This window comes from Miscanthus floridulus, chromosome 10 (genome assembly GCF_019320115.1).
Source record: "Miscanthus floridulus cultivar M001 chromosome 10, ASM1932011v1, whole genome shotgun sequence".
In the NCBI taxonomy this organism is placed as follows: Eukaryota; Viridiplantae; Streptophyta; class Magnoliopsida; order Poales; family Poaceae; genus Miscanthus; species Miscanthus floridulus.
Genome location: NC_089589.1, coordinates 29,936,792 through 29,954,212, shown reverse-complemented (window position 1 = coordinate 29,954,212; position 17,421 = coordinate 29,936,792). Strand labels below are relative to the sequence as shown.

At 45.0% G+C, this 17,421-nt stretch overlaps 1 protein-coding gene across 2 annotated transcripts; it reads left to right on the top strand.

Annotated features, from left to right (window-relative positions):
* The first annotated feature begins 6,567 nt into the window (after positions 1 to 6,567).
* Positions 6,568 to 10,553, top strand: LOC136489927 (putative receptor-like protein kinase At3g47110). 2 transcript variants are annotated; one of them, XM_066486439.1, is made up of 4 exons: positions 6,568 to 6,653; positions 6,870 to 9,643; positions 9,728 to 10,105; positions 10,218 to 10,553. In XM_066486439.1, exons 2-3 carry the CDS (start codon positions 6,901 to 6,903, stop codon positions 10,102 to 10,104), a joined length of 3,120 nt encoding a protein of 1,039 aa, XP_066342536.1. In that variant the 5' UTR covers positions 6,568 to 6,653; positions 6,870 to 6,900; the 3' UTR covers position 10,105; positions 10,218 to 10,553. The 2 variants fall into 2 exon arrangements, with proteins under 2 accessions (XP_066342536.1, XP_066342535.1); XM_066486438.1 differs by having other exon boundaries at positions 10,183 to 10,553.
* The last annotated feature ends 6,868 nt before the right edge of the window (positions 10,554 to 17,421 follow it).

Here is a 17,421-nt window from a genome sequence, read left to right as displayed (position 1 = left end):
TGTCTCCAATATCTCTCACAAGGATAGTGACCAAAGTATCAAATCTTGGTGGCAAGCATCTCAAGAACTTATGTGAGAAGTCCTTGTCTTCCACCTTCTCTCCCAAACTCTTCAAGTCATTCACTATCACATTCAACCGATGGAACGCTCTGGTATGCTCTCATTCTCTTACATCTTGAAGCTTGATAATTTTTCTTTGAGAATGTAGAGCTTGGCACTCTTGACCGCCTTGGTGCCCTCATAGGATTCTTCCAATCTTGTCCACACATCATGAGCTCTCTCAAGATCCTTAATTTGCTCAAACACCTTTACATCCAATGCATCATACAAAGTGTTGATGGCTATATCATTGAATTGGAGCTTCTCTTCTTCATTTGCTGTGGGATTGTTTGGATTGATCACCGTGAAATAATTCTCCACAACATCCCATATCTTCCGATTCATTGATTTCAAGTGAGCACTCATCTTCCTCTTCCAATAGTCATAGCATGTCCCATCAAAGTGTGGTGGCTTCCCCATATGGTTGATTTGAGCCATTTTAACACCAAAGGTTGTTAAGCCTTAAATTAACGGTGACCACGGCTCCGATACCACTTGAAAGGTCCTAAATGGCTAGAGGGGGGTGAATAGCCTAATAAAATTCTACAAAATCACTAGAGCTAGCCGGTAAGTAAAACAAATGGCGCAAAGTGAATTTTGCTCTAGCTCTACAAGGGTTGCAAGCCACCTACTATAATTCTAGTATCCTATCAATTCTATGGCACACAAATTAACTAGAGAGCTAACAAAGAGCTAGTTACAACTAAGTACAAAGCTACTCTAGCTAACAAGCTACTACTAACTACCTCTACAAAAGAATACTACAAATGTAAATACAAGAGAGGGTAGAGTGGAGTATACCGAGTCAGCAAGCGATGTGTCAAACAATAAGAATACCAAGAAGACCAAATTGACACACAATTTATCCCGAGGTTCACTTGCTTGCCGACAAGCTACGTCCTCATTGTGGCGACTCACTCACTTGGTGGTGAAAGGTCCTTGTTTGGTTTTGGTAATTGAGTGACAACCTAGGTGGACTAATTGTGTTTATGTGAGATACACAGGTGATTAGTCCACAGGTACATGTGTGTGAGCAACATATGCCATGAAGGTGAAAATGGCTTAGAAATGTTGCAAAGCTCACACATGTGATGATGAAGGAGCTTAAATGCACATGAGACATGACATTGAGTCATGTGATCAAGGTGGAGAAGATCAAGACAAGACTTGGCTTGATGGACCGGTTGCAAGCGTGAAGGGCAAGTCAAAGGCTTTGGAGTGATGGACCGCGTGGCAGTGAAGCTTGAGCAAGAATTGGCGCCGATGGACGATGGCAACGGTGAAGAGCAAGTAAAGTCAAGATCGATGAACCAATATGATCATGTGATGATATGAAGTGGATCATATCATTGTTGATCGTGTTGGTGCATGTGTTGCATCGACATTGGAGGAGATGGAATGGAATGCACAAGGCAAAGGTATAACCTAGGGCATTTCATTTCACCGGTCATAGGTGTGTAGAGAAGTTTATGACCGGGTTTAGGATAGATGGCCGTACTATCAAGAGGGGCAAACTTGTTTGCATATCGGTCATCTAGTGCCACTCGAGTGATCTAACTTTGCATCGTCGCTAGGATCGAGCGGCGTGGCAAGTTGAGTGGCTAACATCCTTTGGGAAATGATTGTGAAAAGCTAACACACATACACATGGTGGTGTACACTTAGTGGTGTTAGCACATTTACAAAGGTGTTGGTGTTTGCAGGGTTGAGATGGGTTGAGATGGATTCGGCGCTTTCGGGAAAATGGAATGCCTATTTTCTATTGCGCCGGATGCAAATTCTTATGGTTGGATCATTGGAGCAAGGGTGAAGTAGTTAGAAGTGAAAACGAGTTGATCGCAAAGACGCTGGCGTCGGTCAACTGACTGGATGCTGGGTCTAAAAGCACCGAATGCTGGCAGGCTGCCCCTGGTCAGGCTGACGTACGGTGACGCAGAAGCTGGAGTGTGACCGGACGCTGGGCTGCGTCCGATCAAGTGTGACCGGACGCGTCCGGTCGAGGTCGGTACCTTACTGGAAACGACTGGACGCTGGTGGTTCAGCGTCCGGTCAGCTGAAGCTGCTACGTCCAATCAGGTCAAGTGACCATTGGAATCAGGACACGTGGTCGTCTACGGGCGACCGGACGCTGAGGTCCAGCGTCCGGTCAACACGACCGGAGCGTCCGGTCGGCCCGACTTTTGCCCAGTGAAGGGGTAACGGCTAGTTTAGCCCTTGGGGCTATAAATAGAAGTGGCCTTCGGCCATGGCTGGCGTGGAGCACCTTGGGGGACTTTGTGTCCATGCTTGAGAGTGCTTAGGAGCCCTCTATCTCACACATACTTGATAGCTATCATCCGATTGTGTGAGTGAGCGATTCTAGTGCGATTGCATTGTGAGGTTGCATCGAGTGGCACTAGGTGATCGAGTTGCAAGCCAGTGGTGCTTGTTACTCTTGGAGGTTGCCACCTCCTAGACGGCTTGGTGGTGGTCTCCGTTGAAGCGCGCAAGAAGCTTGTGCGGCGCTCCGGAGAAGTGCTTGTGAGGGGTATTGTGCTTGCCCCGTGGGAGCCGCGAAGAGCAACTCTAGTAAAGCGTGTCATTGAGCTACCCTCACTTCTGGGGTAGGTTCTTGCGGCGCCCGACGTGCGGGCTTAGCGGGTGATGCTAATTAGCCGCCGAACCACCAAGTGAGCGGTCGACACAACGGGGACTAGCGTGTTGGCAAACACGTGAACCTCGGGAGAAAAATCATCGTGTCAACCTTGTTCTTCCCATTGGTTTGCATCCCCATTACACAAGCTTGCTATTACTTTTATACATATTAAGCTTGTGTAGTTGCTCTTGTAATTAGATAGCTTGTGTAGCTTGCTAATTACCTTCTTGCTTGTGTAGCATAGAAGTAGCTCCCTTGCGTGGCTAATTTGGTTTTAGTAACCTTATTAGTCACATTGCTTAGTTTGTGTAGCTAAGTATTTGCGCTCTCTAATTAGGCATTGGTTGCCTTATTATTGAGCATTGCTAGTGAGCTTAGTTAGCTTTGTGCTTTTGCTTACTAGCATGTGTAGGAGCTCCCTTGTTGCTTAAAGTACTAGTGGCATAGGTTTATGTAACCTTGCTCCTAGAATTGTTTAGGAGAGCTCTAGCTAGCCCGGCACCTTAGTTGCATAATTAGTATCTTTGCAAGGTGCTAGAGAACATAGATAGAGGGGTGTAGTCTTGGCTAGACCAATAGTTATAATTCCGCACTTGTTTCGGTTAGCCGACGCGATTAATTTTAGAAAAGACTATTCACCCCCCCTCTAGTCCGCCATCTCGACCCTTTAGGTGGCTCACGTGCTAATAGGCATCACATGCCTAGCCTTACACAAAGGCGTCGTAAGAACTACTCAGGATGAGGGTAACACAAGCCACGATCAATCTACTAGAGTGCCTTTTGGCACTCCGCGGGGAATAAGCCCAAGCACTCCTCACAAGAATGCCGGAGATGGCCACAACCAATCACCAACTCATGCCAAAGCTCCTCCACTGCTCCAAGCCGTTTAGATGGCGGCAACCACCAAAAGTAACAAGAAAAACGTAGCAACAACGATCCCCAAGTGCCACTAGATGCAATCACTCAAGCAAATGCACTTGGAATCACTTTGGATGCACAATCAAGCAAGGAGATGAGTGGGAGAGGGTTGGCTCAGCTCAAAGGATGCTATCACATGTAAAAATGTCCAAGAGAGTGATCCAAGCCCGGCCAAGCTCTATTTATAGAGCCCCAAAGGCTCACTAGTCGTTATGCTCGTGAAGGGCCATCGGACATGACTTCCGAATCCTGCGTCGGGGGCTCTGGACCACGCCACCAGGGTCCGATGCCTCCTCACAGTCAATCTCACGCTACCACGTGTCCTCACAGCCATTGGAGATGGCCAGACTGAGCTCCAGACCACGGAGCACAGCGGCTCTGGACCAAAGACTGTCAGTCTGGTTCACAGCCGCGTCCAACAAGCGATCGCCACGCGTCCCAGTTGAATCAATCGACCGTTGCTGCACGGCAATGGCTACTGACACACGTCCGAACCCAAACTCCAGATGATGCACAGTACATGGCAGGACCAAGGAGACCTGGAGTCCGGAGACTTCCAGAGAGCTCCTGAGAGCTCAAAATGGCTCCAGACCCAGTCCGACGCCGCCGTCCAGACCAACCTCCAGAGTCCGGAGCTCCCGCGCCAACTCTCGCTGCTTCTCCTCGCGCCATGTGTCACCATCGGACCGAGACCTCAAGGTCTGGACCTCTGCCCAGGCAGAGTTTGGAGCCTGCGCCACTATAGCTCAAGGCTAGGGTTGGGTACCGGACCCATGCACCATGGTCCGGACCCTTCCCACGCCTGGGTCCAACACCCTGAAACGCCTCCTTTTCAACTCCTTTCTTCCACCCTTGCTTTCATGTGCTAACACCAATGTGTTCCACCACTAGTGCATGTGTGTTAGCATTTTTCAAGGGTCAAGTTAGCACACACTAGGTCCTAATGCATATACATGAATGACATCACCTAGTGGCACTTGATAACCGCAATTACCATGATTCTCCCCTCTTCATAGTACGGCTATCTATCCTGAACCCGGTCACACTCTCTATAGTGTCTTGACTAGAAAAATAAAATGGCCGTATCAAGTATACCTTTGCCTTGAGCCCATTTTGTTTTTCTCTTTCTTCTTTTCTAAGTTGGAGCACTTGATCACTATCACTAGGCCAATTCCATCACTTGAGTGCCATTTGGCTCCACCACTTGGAGTGTACCAACCTATCTCATGTAACACTTAGAGCAAAAGGTTAGTACACTAAGGTTTCATCAATTATCTAAAACCAAACTAGGGCTTTCACCCCCACGGGCGGCGGCGCTTCCAGCCTTCCAGGGCGCGGCCGCGTGGAGGTGAGGAGCCCCTGGCGGGCGGCGGCGCTTCTAGGAAGCGGCCGCGTGGAGGTGAGGATCTCCCAACGGTAGCGGCACATAGTAGGGCGACCACGAGCGCGAGGGAAGCGAGTCCACGACTCTGTGAGTGTGGCGCGAGTACAGGGAGGGGGCTACTCCTACGCATGGGCAGGGGAGTTAGGGTTAGGGGCGATGGGCCTTTAGCAGGCCATGGCTTGCACCGGACCGACACTGAGCCTCTCGCTAAATTGCGGGTCAGGCCGTGCCGCCCACCGTGCCTGAGTAGCGGCCGTGCCAGCCCGGGCCCGTGAAACATTGGGCCATGCCATGCTCGTGCCGGGCAAAAAATGCGGGCTTCGTGCCAGGCCAACGGGCCACGGGCTGCATGGACATCTATAGGTACCTACCTAAACAGAGAAGTAGTGGTGTGTTTTAGGTAATATTGCTAGAGAAGCTCTTATAGTTTCTGGGTTAAGACTGATTTTAGAGCAGCTGCACTGTATACTATATATTCATCCCAAAAAAAATTTAAAACAGGACACCTCATCTAGATGTTGTTTGCAAGAAAACGGTCCAGTATATAGTGCAGCATCCAAAACCAATCCTTCACTCCTTTCCAATAAAAAATAATGTTTTTCTTTTCTTCCCAAAGTACAATGGCTGATACAACAGAACAAACAGGGGTTTTTTTTTTACTCTTTGCACCCGGGTGCAAATTCCAGCACCTATTGCTAACGCTTGCTAACAAGCACTTAGCACCACTCCAGCGGCGTGTGGCACCACCTCTGACGTTTTCTCTTAGAGCCTATTTAGCACGGCTCCGGCTCCTGCAACAGTTTCTGCGAAGGAGCCGTAGAAACTGTACCAAACATTTTAGAAGGAGCCACCGTTTTCTTGTGAACAGTAGCGAAGCCAGAACTATTTTGTGATCAAGAGCTAGAGCCGCAAAAAATGGCACCCCCTCAGATGCTCTGGCTCTTTCGGAGGAGTACTCGAGGAGGATCCCTAGCAAAACAGAGTCTTACTTTGCTATCACCACCAAAAACCAAACTCTCTGGCTGCTCTTAGACACCCATATTACGGAAACCACGTACTTTCTCCGTTTCAAATTATACGACGTTTTGACTTTTGTTTTTATTATGTATGTAAACATAGTGTATATCTAAGTATATATTATAATTTAAAAGGGAGAATGTACTGCCTAAGCAACCACAGTACTCAATTATTATAGGCCACAAAGCTTTAACTTTCTCTGCAAAGAAAACAATAGGACTATAGGAGTACCGTTGCAATAATTGGTTTGCATGATGCCGTATCAGGTCATCTTCCGCTACATCCGTATACAGTTAATGCTCACCAAAAAATATCTTGTTAGGTTTTCTGAACTATTAGTAGCCGTACGAAAATGATTCTTCTGCTAGGTTTGGAAACTGTTAAAATTGTTGAACCAGACTTTTAGGAATGAAAAATACATATAGCACCTCGGTGATTCTCACAGAACAGTGTCGGAGTCGGCGTTCAGTATAAATTGAGGAAAGGTACTCTGTTATCTCGCAGCCGTCTGCCCCTTGCCATTTGCTTCCTTCTGCTTCTATCGGCTTGCAGCTTTGCGCCAAGCCGCCATTGGACGACTTCTTCGAGTGCTGCAGAGTGGTAAGAGCATCTTATCATGCCCTTGTTCGTCTCATATCTGTCTGGATTTCATCTTTTCTCCATAACATGCAACACAACTGATGGGAAACTGTTTGTAACCAGAGCTTCTAATAGTGCACAGAAATAAAACTTTAAGTCATAAATTTCTCCATGTACTTTTGCCAAAAATTTATCTGAACTTATTGCTCTTTGTTCTGACATGTGCATATAATCAAGAGCGAAGTTTGACAAGTGATCAGACCTAGGCATGATGCCGCTTCCTACAATTGGACAGTTCATGGTGCTCATGGCGTTCTGTACACAAGTTGTCATCTGCTCCTTCAGTGGAAACTACACGGATAAGGTATCACTATTGGAGTTCAAGAACACCATCAGTGATCCACGACAGGCCTTGATATCTTGGAATGAGAGCACACACTTGTGCAGTTGGGAAGGCGTCCAGTGTAGTGTGAAGCACCCACTTCGGGTCACTTCACTTCGTCTTAACAATCAAGGTTTGGTTGGTCCAATATCTCCTTCACTTGGAAACCTGACATTCCTAAAAGCCCTAATACTATTGGCCAATTCATTCGTCGGTGAGATCCCTGCATCCCTCGGTCATCTGCATCGCCTCCGGATCCTTAATTTAAATAATAACACGCTTCAAGGTACAATACCCAGTCTTTTCAATTGTTCAAATCTCAAGAAGCTATTCTTGGAGAATAATCAGCTAGCTGGACAGATTCCTGAAGATTTCCCTTTTGGCCTTCAAACGCTGGCACTTGCCGTTAATAACCTTACTGGAAACATTCCCTCTTCTCTTGCCAATATCACAACGCTGAATGTATTTACTTGTATGGGTAATAATATTCAGGGAAACATCCCAAATGAGTTCACAAAATTGTCAGCGCTGCGAATCCTGTACGTTGGCACCAATAAGTTGTCAGGTCAATTTCCGCAGCCTGTCCTGAATCTGTCCAATCTACTTAAATTTAGCGCCGCTAGCAATGATTTTAGTGGAGAGGTACCACCCAATCTAGGCAATTCTTTACCCAATCTCCAAATGCTAGAACTGGGTGCCAACTTCTTTCATGGCCATATACCATCTTCATTGACAAACGCCTCCATGTTAACTGAAATTGACATATCACAGAATAGTTTCAGTGGTGTGGTGCCTGGCTCCATCGGCAAACTTTCTCAACTATCTTGGCTTAACCTCGAGACAAATAAACTCCATGCAAAGAACAAGCAAGATTTGGAGTTTATGAAGAACTTAGCTAATTGCACTGGGCTACAGATGTTCTCGGCAGCAGACAATCGTCTAGAAGGCAATTTGCAAATGTCATTAGGAAACCTTTCCAGTGAGCTCCAGTATCTACACTTGTCAGTAAACCAACTATCAGGGGATGTTCCTTCCAGTATAGCAAACCTTGGTAACTTGTTGATTGTAGAATTAGCCTGGAATCGGTTTACAGGTGTGGTTCCGGCATGGCTTGGGGCTATGAAAAATCTGCAGAAAGTGTCATTAGGCAACAATTTCTTCACAGGGATCGTTCCATCATCCCTTTCAAATCTGTCTCAACTAGTAGAGCTCTATCTGCAATCGAACCAATTGAAGGGGCACATACCCCAAAGCTTGAGCAACCTCCAGATGCTTCAAGTACTAAGCATTTCCGACAACAGTCTTCATGGCAGCGTACCCCAAAGCTTGAGCAACCTCCAGATGCTTGAAGTACTAAGCATTTCCAACAACAGTCTTCATGGCAGCATACCAAAGGAGCTCTTCAATATTCCGACATTAATGCAGATTAGCTTTTCTTTCAACAACCTAGATGGACCACTTGATCCTGACATTGGCAATGCAAAGCAACTCACCTTTCTACATCTTTCAAGAAACAATCTATCTGGAGAAATTCCAAGAACATTGGGAAACTGTGAAAGTTTGATAGATATGAAACTGGGCCACAATAGTTTCAATGGAAGCATCCCAACTTCATTAGGCAATATAAGTAGCCTACAAGTTCTCAACTTGTCACACAATAACTTGACTGGATCAATACCAGTGTCTCTTGGCAGCCTACAACTTCTTCAGCTACTAGATTTGTCATTCAATCACCTAGAGGGTGAGGTCCCGACAAACGGGATCTTCAGTAATGTAACAGCTGTGCAGATTGATGGTAACTCAGGGCTTTGTGGTGGGGAACCAAAGATGCACCTACTCGCATGTCCTATCAAGCCTTTGGATTCAAGAAAGCACAAGCATTCCATTGTGCAAAAGTTGGTGATCATTTTAGCCAGCATGATGTCACTTGCCATAGTCTTAAGTGTAGTGTTACTTTGGAGAGGTAAACAGAAGAGAAAATCTCTATCCTTGCCATCAATTAATAACCAATTTCCCAAAGTTTCATACAACGATCTTGCAAGAGCAACTGATGGATTCTCCACATCGAAGTTAATTGGGAAAGGAAGATATTCTTCCGTATATCAAGGAGAACTGTTCCCAGATAGAATCGTGGTTGCTGTCAAAGTTTTCAGCCTAGACACAAGAGGAGCACAGAAGAGTTTCATTGCAGAGTGTAATGCTCTAAGAAATGTGCGCCATCGAAATCTAGTTCCAATCTTAACAGCATGCTCAAGTATTGATTCCAGGGGAAATGATTTCAAAGCCTTAGTCTATAAGTTCATGCAACGAGGGGATTTGCATGCATTGTTATACTTGACTGGAGGTGATGCCAACACCTCAACTCCTAGCTGCATTACACTGGCCCAAAGGTTAAACATTGTGACAGATGTTGCAGATGCATTGGAATACCTCCACCATAACAACCAAGGAACCATTGTTCATTGTGATCTGAAGCCTAGCAATATTCTTTTGGACGAAAATATGACAGCACATATTGGAGACTTTGGTCTTGCAAGATTCAAGGTTGGCTCAGGAACACCATACTCTGGTGACTCAATCTCGACTTCTTCAGTTGCGATAAAGGGAACAATTGGATACGTCGCCCCAGGTAACTCATATTTGCATACTACCTAATTAGTCTCATGTACTGTTATCTTTTTTGAACTAAACAATTCTATTATGCAATCTACAGAGTGCGCGGAAGGAGGCGAAGTTTCGAGTGCTGGAGACGTTTACAGCTTTGGAATTGTTCTACTTGAGATATTTATGCGGAAGAGGCCTACTGACGATATGTTCAAAGATGGGGTCAATATTGCAAGATTCGTTGAGATGAACTTCCCTGACAGGATTGCACAAATTGTAGATCCTGAACTACTTGAAGAGCATGATGATGTATCGCAATCGCAACAAACTTCATCAGCCATGACGCAGAAAAAATTGGAATGTTTAATTTCAGTGCTAAACAATGGACTTCGCTGTGCTAATCCATCCCCAAATGAGCGCATGGACATGCAGGAGGTGGCTGCAAGGCTTCACGGAATCAAGGATGCGTATCTGAATGGAAACTGAGGTATGTAGCACTGCACTAATAACCAGTTCGTTGTGTACTATTTGTACCTTTCTAGATCCTTTTTATTTGTCTTGCAGGCTGTAACTTTATTCCTACCGTTGATGAAATATAGCAGCTCTAGAGCATATATAAACAAGGTATACTTCGTAAACAAATAAGCTGCAAGAGGAGGCTTTCTCTGCAGAAGATTCCTGGCAGTAATATTATCAGCAGGAGAGCCTAGTGGCCTAACCGCCTAGGCTAGGCTTGTCGACGACGAAATAGAGCTCTCAGAATCAGGCTAGACAACATGAAGATGCAAGTGTGGAACATAGCCTATGTTTTCTGTATTTTTACTGGGTCAGATTTTGAAATTGCCAGTACTTGCTTTCGGTTTTCGTTATTGTTTGCACAAGTAATTTTTATGTATATGCACACTCAAGTTAGTTCTTCATTGACAATTCGAGAAACAAAGAACCAATAGCTATTTATCTTACTTTTTACTAATTTTCATAGGAATTTTGGAGTTTTTCATTCCTTTGGAAAGAAAGCCTGTGACTGTGTTTGGAACGTAGGATTTGTAGTTTCCGTTCCGGAGGAAAGGTAGCAAGCTATGTGTGTTTCACGGAAAATAAAACATCCACCATGACTCAAGGGAAAACATCTTTCTCATTCTTTTCTCCCGTCGCCTCTCTCTCACTCCTCCTTCCCGTCATGGTGATCGAACCTAGAGAAATTGGCGTGAACAGGCGGAGATGGCAAACCACCACCAGCAAAACGGTCCATCCCCACAAAATCCCCCTCTCCCCGCTTTGTCCACCAATCTGGAGGAAGTCAAGAAATCCACGAAGAACCAAGTAGGATTTGACAATAACATGATTTTTCTCTGTTTTAAATTCCTACGGTTTTTTGCTTTACTACAACATATTCCTGTGTTTTTTCCTATTCCTGCGTTTTCCATTCCTGCGTTCCAAACAGGCCCGAAGGTCCCAGTTGATCCTCATGTTAATCCTCATGATACAGCAAAAGCTTGGGAAATACCTCAGATGGCCAAATGGTCCAATCCAACAATCGGAGGAGGCAGATTGCTGAGGGGCGGTACGGCTGCACGAAATCACAAGATCCCTAACACTCATAAGTCAACAATGCTTAAACAATTACATACGTACAAAATACAAACAAACAAACAAAAATTTAGAAAAAGCTTTGAAGAGCAAAAAAAAGAAAGCAAATACAAAATAAAAAAAGGCTACAGTCAAAAGTTCAGCAATGTTAAACAATTACATACATACAAAATACAAAGAAACAAAAATAAAAAAAAAGCAAACAAACAAAAAAAAAAAGCTTTGAAGAGCAAACAAAAAAACAAAAAAAGCAAACAAACAAAAATTTAAAAAAAAGCATTGAAGAGAAAAAGAAGCAAACAAACAAAATAAAAAACAAAAGCTTTGAAGAACACATCATGTAGTGTGCTCTATTTGCAAGTAGTCACCAGCAGGAGAGCGGTGGGACATAATAAGACCGATTATATATATATAAGACCGATTATATATGAAGAATAATTCGAGGATAATGGCTTACCACGATTGCCACGCGGTGATAAGCCCGTGAGCACCACCTCAGGTAAGCCGTGTGGTAAGATAAAAAAAAAAGGTAAGCCGTGTGGTATTATTATTAGTAAATTAGCGAAAATAAAAAAAAAAAGAATAAAGATCGGACGCACGGACGGGCTCCTCCAACAGACTTTGGCCCAAGAACAAAACTTCCCCAGGCCCAATCAAAAGTCCCGTGCCGTGCCGCTTACTTAGCCACTCGCAATCTCCTCTCGTTTAGTCGTTTGCCCATTGGGGCTTGGCCTGCGCGTTCGTTCTCCTTCGCCTTGGTTGTTGCGTTGCGCCACGGCTGCTGGCCCGCCTCCGTCCGTCGCCGACCTGAGCCGTGCGGCCAGAGGCCATTTTCACAATAAAAGCAGGCACGTCGAACAGAATTTTGTTCCTCCATGAATCTATTGCCTGATCACTAGGCCTGTACTATTGTTAGAAAAAAACTCTGTCAGGGCACACAACGTGCAAAGTTCGAGGCATTAGCCCGAAACGGCACGGCTAATAGCCTATAGTAATGTGCCTGGGCCGGGATGCCGGCCCGTTTGGCAATGTCGCTGTGGGGGCGGCGGTGGCTTCGAGCAAGTGACTCACAGGGTTTTATTTCCAAAGGGAAAAGGGAGTATATGACAAGTCATGATGTCATGGTGCCATTATCATCAAGCTAGCAACAGAGTAGAGCACGCAGCGGCCGTGGCTCAGTCGCGCTCGGCCCGGCGCCGGGCGGCGTGCTGAGCGCACGTGCGTGCGGGGAGGCGGCGCAGGAGCTCACACGCGCCTGGCCGGGTCCGGGACTCGGAGGTCGTCGGAGCCACCGGCGGCGAAGCATATGGTGGCGGCAGCCGGATTTTTTTTGTACAGCCCAATCAGTCTCCGTTGGGCATGATTGAAGGGTCTGGGTGGTCTGCGGGCACACGACGGAGGGCTGCGCCGCCGTGCTGCAGCTGCCCGCGCCCGCGCCGATGCGGCGGCGTTGGAGCCTGCCCTGAGGCTGCGCACACCCACGCCGCGCCTCGGCTCGAGCAGAGGCGGCTCCGGCTAGGGGAAGAGCAGCCGGCGACGGCTTGGGATCGCAGAGGTTTCAGCTCGTGCGCTAGGGTGCGAGTTGTGCGACGATTGGATCTGAAGGGAAACTCTCTCTTCTGGTCGGAACTCCCGAGAGAATTCACGAAGGTTTTGCAACCGGGTTTTAGTACGAACCCACGTGAAGTGCCTGATGCCGTTGGTTTGAGATCTGACGGTTGAGAGAGAAGCAGGCGACTTGGCCCAATGGGAAGCCCTATGTTCCACTGTTCCACACTGTCGTGTGCACAGGTGGTGCCTTTTTGAATTAATTTTATTGCTACATATAAAACTGTTGTGCTCCGAAAAACTAGATAGGAGTATTATTTTATATAAAAAAAACATATCCTCAAACTCATTAAAATAAACTTGATAAATCAATAATTATGCTAAATGAACAAAATCTATATCTATATCTATATACCTAATATTAAAGAGGTAAAATTTCTACCACATATATTTTTTCGTCCAACTAAGACATCGACTCGGTTACGCCACATATTTATTTCTAACCGTCTTGGGGTCGCGAACATAAGGCCCACAACGCTCGGCCTCTATGAAATTTGTCCATGGTGTAAGGCACACGGTGAACTCCAAACCTTATCCCAATCCGAAATCAAATAGCTTTCCTCCCGTCCACCAAATTCGGCAAGCGAGGTGCAGGTAGTACCAAATCGAGACTAAAACAAAACCAATACGAGCGATCCAAATCCAAATCAGATTAAGTCGCTGTTTCATATATCTGCTGACATGGGCTCGGCCAGCGGCACGCGGCCAGCTCGGATCCCTCACCCAAAATCAAATGCAACCATGCACAGATTAGAACCATAACAACCACAAAAAATTCAGAGAAACAATCTCCACTTCACCGCATTGAGCCCAATCCTGAATCCGAGGCTGAAGAAAAGGTAAAATTTCTCCCGGCTCTGCAGCCTCCGTGCTCACCTGCTTGAGCGAGTAGGGGAAGGTGACCTTCATGCAGGGCCGGTCCTGTCAATTTATGGGCCTGGAGCTTGGCCAGAAAGATGGGCCCTTCATTTACGACAACGCGCAAGAACGACGCCGGACGCGAAGACGCAGCTATGAAGCGACGAAGAGAGCGGCCGTGGCGGAAGGGAAATCGACGGACTCTTCCTCACACGCTCCAGTATTTTTAGGCCACATATATGATTTTCTATTGGACCAGAGTATACCAGCCATAGCTTATAGTGTGTACATACCTGGGATTAGGCCCCTTGGCTTCGAGGGCCCTGTGCCAATGCACAGCTCGCACCCCCCAGGGCCGGGCCTGCCTTCATGACTCCATAGTCACGGCCACACAGCGGCGAAGCGACCTCGTACCACGCTAGTGTAAAGCCGATATGAGACAACCCGCTCAGCTGCTGTCTGCCGGTTCAATACAGCAATAATCATTCATAGACACAGATGGAACCCATTTATCATCCACCTGAGTGTCATCATAATCAAGGAGTCAATCTTTCCAGTGTTATTTTTACAATTTTTCCCTTGAGACACCGTGTTCACCCTCCCCGTGCTCACACCAGCCACCAGTAGCGCCGCCAACGTAATAATAAATAGGCAAAATTTATCTCCACCTATTTTTTTTATCCAGCCATCCCTTAACTAACTTTGTGAATATGGAAAACCGCATATAGTCCTTCTCTTTATATAACTAAGAATCATAATCCAATTATATATCTTTCCAATTTTGGGTGAATAGGAATCTTAATCCAAATAGAAAAAAATATAATAATATGAACAATTAGGAATCTTAATCCAATTAGATCTCTCCAACTCCGAATAACCGGAATAAGAATCTTAATCCATGCAAAAATATAAGAATAGAAATATAATAAAGAGGAAAGAAGGGTAGAATTTCTTTGTTTAGTTTCTTTTCTGTTCTTTTTCACTTTTTCTGGTTTGTCCTTTTTTACTTGCTCCGAGTACGTGTTGGTTTACGTTCATTTGGACGCTTTTCACTTGGCTCCGAATATATTCTGGTTTTTTTTCGTGGCTATTTTTTAGAGTACATTCTAATTTTTGTCATGACTGTTTTCTACTTGGCTTCAAGTATGCTCAATTTTTTTTCTCGTGCATGATTTTGACACTAGCTCAACTTTTCTGATCTTGTTTTCATTGTTTTATCCAACTGGTTTTTTCGTGTTCTAATAATATAATAAGAGTAAAAACAAACAATAAATAAGATATCACATCTATTTTAATCTTTGACTCCTTAAGAAACAAAGATTTTTACTACTAAGTTAATTTAATTTTTGACTCAAACTCATGACCCGTGCTACAACTCACTACGTATTGGATCCCATTGCAACACACGGACATGTTTGCTAGTAAATATAAATCTCCTTTTGTCACTTCTCTTATATCTTAGGTGCCAGATTTTTTTTGTTCTTGTTCAGTCAACATGTTTTTTATCCAGTGGTGGAGCTAGAGAAATATGGAGGGAGTGCGGCCTTACAGGCTTACTTCATAGCAATTACTTAGATATATATAATATTCACATAAAAGTGTACCTTAATAGCACTACAGACAATATTTTAGCATTAATGAGACAATAACAATGTACATCAACAATGAGGTAGTGGTAATAGTGCTTACCATTTACCAAAATATAGTTAGAGAATGCCACAATTACAAACAAAAGATTGTCGGCACTGGCAAAAGTGCAATATCCTCAACTACTAGATCTTCACTGACCAAAACAATTTTATCATTGCTTGGCTATAGAAAAAACTATGAATGGTATTTTTTGAGTTTTCTTATTAATTGTAGTATTTGATCGTCTAAGGGCCTGTTTGGCTCCCCATGCTAAAGTTTATAGTCAATTTAGCTACTAAACTACCAAACAAACTGACTAAAAAGGGATTAAAATGGTTTAGTCACATTAGTCATCCAGGAGTAGCTAAAAGTGGGCTATAAAGTGCTCAGTGGACCAGTGTTGCCCCTCATTGTTGCTGGCCCCCACCTGATTTGGGCATTCATTAGGGGTAGTTTGATCTTTGATGAACCGCTTTAATGGTCTTTAGTCACTTTTAGTCACTAGAACCAAACAGGAGTGACTAAAGTTTAGTCATTGATTTTAGTAGATAAATTTTAGTCATGTGAAACCAAACAGGCCCTAAGATTATTGCCTGAAATTTTTTAAAAATTCAGACACCTAAAATATAACAACTCGCTTTTGTTTGTCTTTCATCGATTAGCTTTCTAAAGTTAAATCTACATTGGAAACTGCGTGGGAGAAGGAGAGGAACCAACAGGTGCACTACAAGAGAGGTGTCATTTTTAGACATTTCATTTTGTATATGGAATTTATGTCATAGTTTACAATTTATGACATGTGTGTGACGAAAATGCTCACGTAAAAAAATGTGTGTCGCAAATGATATTTTTTTTATATTTGTACCGTGTCATCTATGAGATCATGCCGCAAATAAATATGACACTTGTTTTAATTTCACAAATAATTAGACCCTGCCACGTAGGAAAGTACCACATAGGATCGAATGTTGACGTGGTGCAAGAGTGAAATAGACACACTATCTTTAGTTTTTGAGTCGATGAACAGATCTACAAGTGTTTGTTTTTTAGGAGTTGAGATACAAAACTGATAGAGAACACCACCCCCCCCCCCCCCCCCCCCCCCCCCCCTTTCAAAAGAACAAACTAGTTGTTTTAAGTAGCTTTTCACAAATGCTCTAAGAGAAGCTCAATTAAATTAACAAACATAAAACCGCGGTCGTCCTTGGCGTTGGATTACAGGGGACGGCAGATCGCTGCATTATGCATTTACTACGCGTGCGGCCACTGCTGCTCTGGTAAGTTCCGTTGACGCGACCAGGTCGGACCTGACAATTTTTCCTCTATGTCCATACGTGTGTGGCCACTCCTGTCTGTCCATACGTGTTCTAGCCGTCCGCGGAGCCTGCAGTGGAACGCAATTGCAAACCGGAGATTCGACGCGTGGAAGCGCGCAGCTAGTGTCTGTCCATACGTGTTCTAGCCGTCCGCGGAGCCTGCAGTGGAACGCAATTGCAAACCGGAGATTCGACGCGTGGAAGCGCGCAGCTAGTCCAAATGAGATTGAGATGAATCCGCGTCGTTCTCCTCCATGTCTTTCGTCCTGCTTACTAGTACTGTCAATCGCTTTGCTCGCTTCTCTCTCTCTCTATATATACAGGGACCATTGCATTTGCTCTGTTCACCACTAGATTCCTTGAAACTACAGTTGCGCTCAACTCTCAAGGGTGGATTCTTCTCACCCCCCGCCCGCCGGCAAGTCATCATCATTGGTTCCATCGGTGAGCCCAATACTCTCTCCGTCCCAGAAATAAGTTGTTTTGACATGATTTAAGATACCATGAAGTAATTACGAAGGATCTATTTTTTCCGATTTATCCTTATTAAATATATCTGGTGAATCCATTCGACATGTACCCGTTGTTCGTCCTACTGGGTACGGAGGCGAGCTCTTGCAAGCGGGCGTCGGTTCGATCCCTCGCTTCCTTGTTTTTGTTGCGTTTTTTGAGCCTGCATGCAGCGCTCGCGTTAATGGCCGCATGCAGCAGAAACGAAGAGGCAGGGGCACTCCAAACGAACTGCTTTTTGAAAACCTCCGACACCTCCAGAACGAACTTAATTAAGGGATGGAGGGAGTAT

Bases quoted from the DNA above. Each gene is read 5' to 3' on its own strand.
- LOC136489927 (XM_066486439.1), top strand. From the start codon at position 6,901: ATGATGCCGCTTCCTACAATTGGACAGTTCATGGTGCTCATGGCGTTC. The intron at 9,644-9,727 runs GTAACTCATATT...TGCAATCTACAG, and splicing joins AATTGGATACGTCGCCCCAG to AGTGCGCGGAAGGAGGCGAA.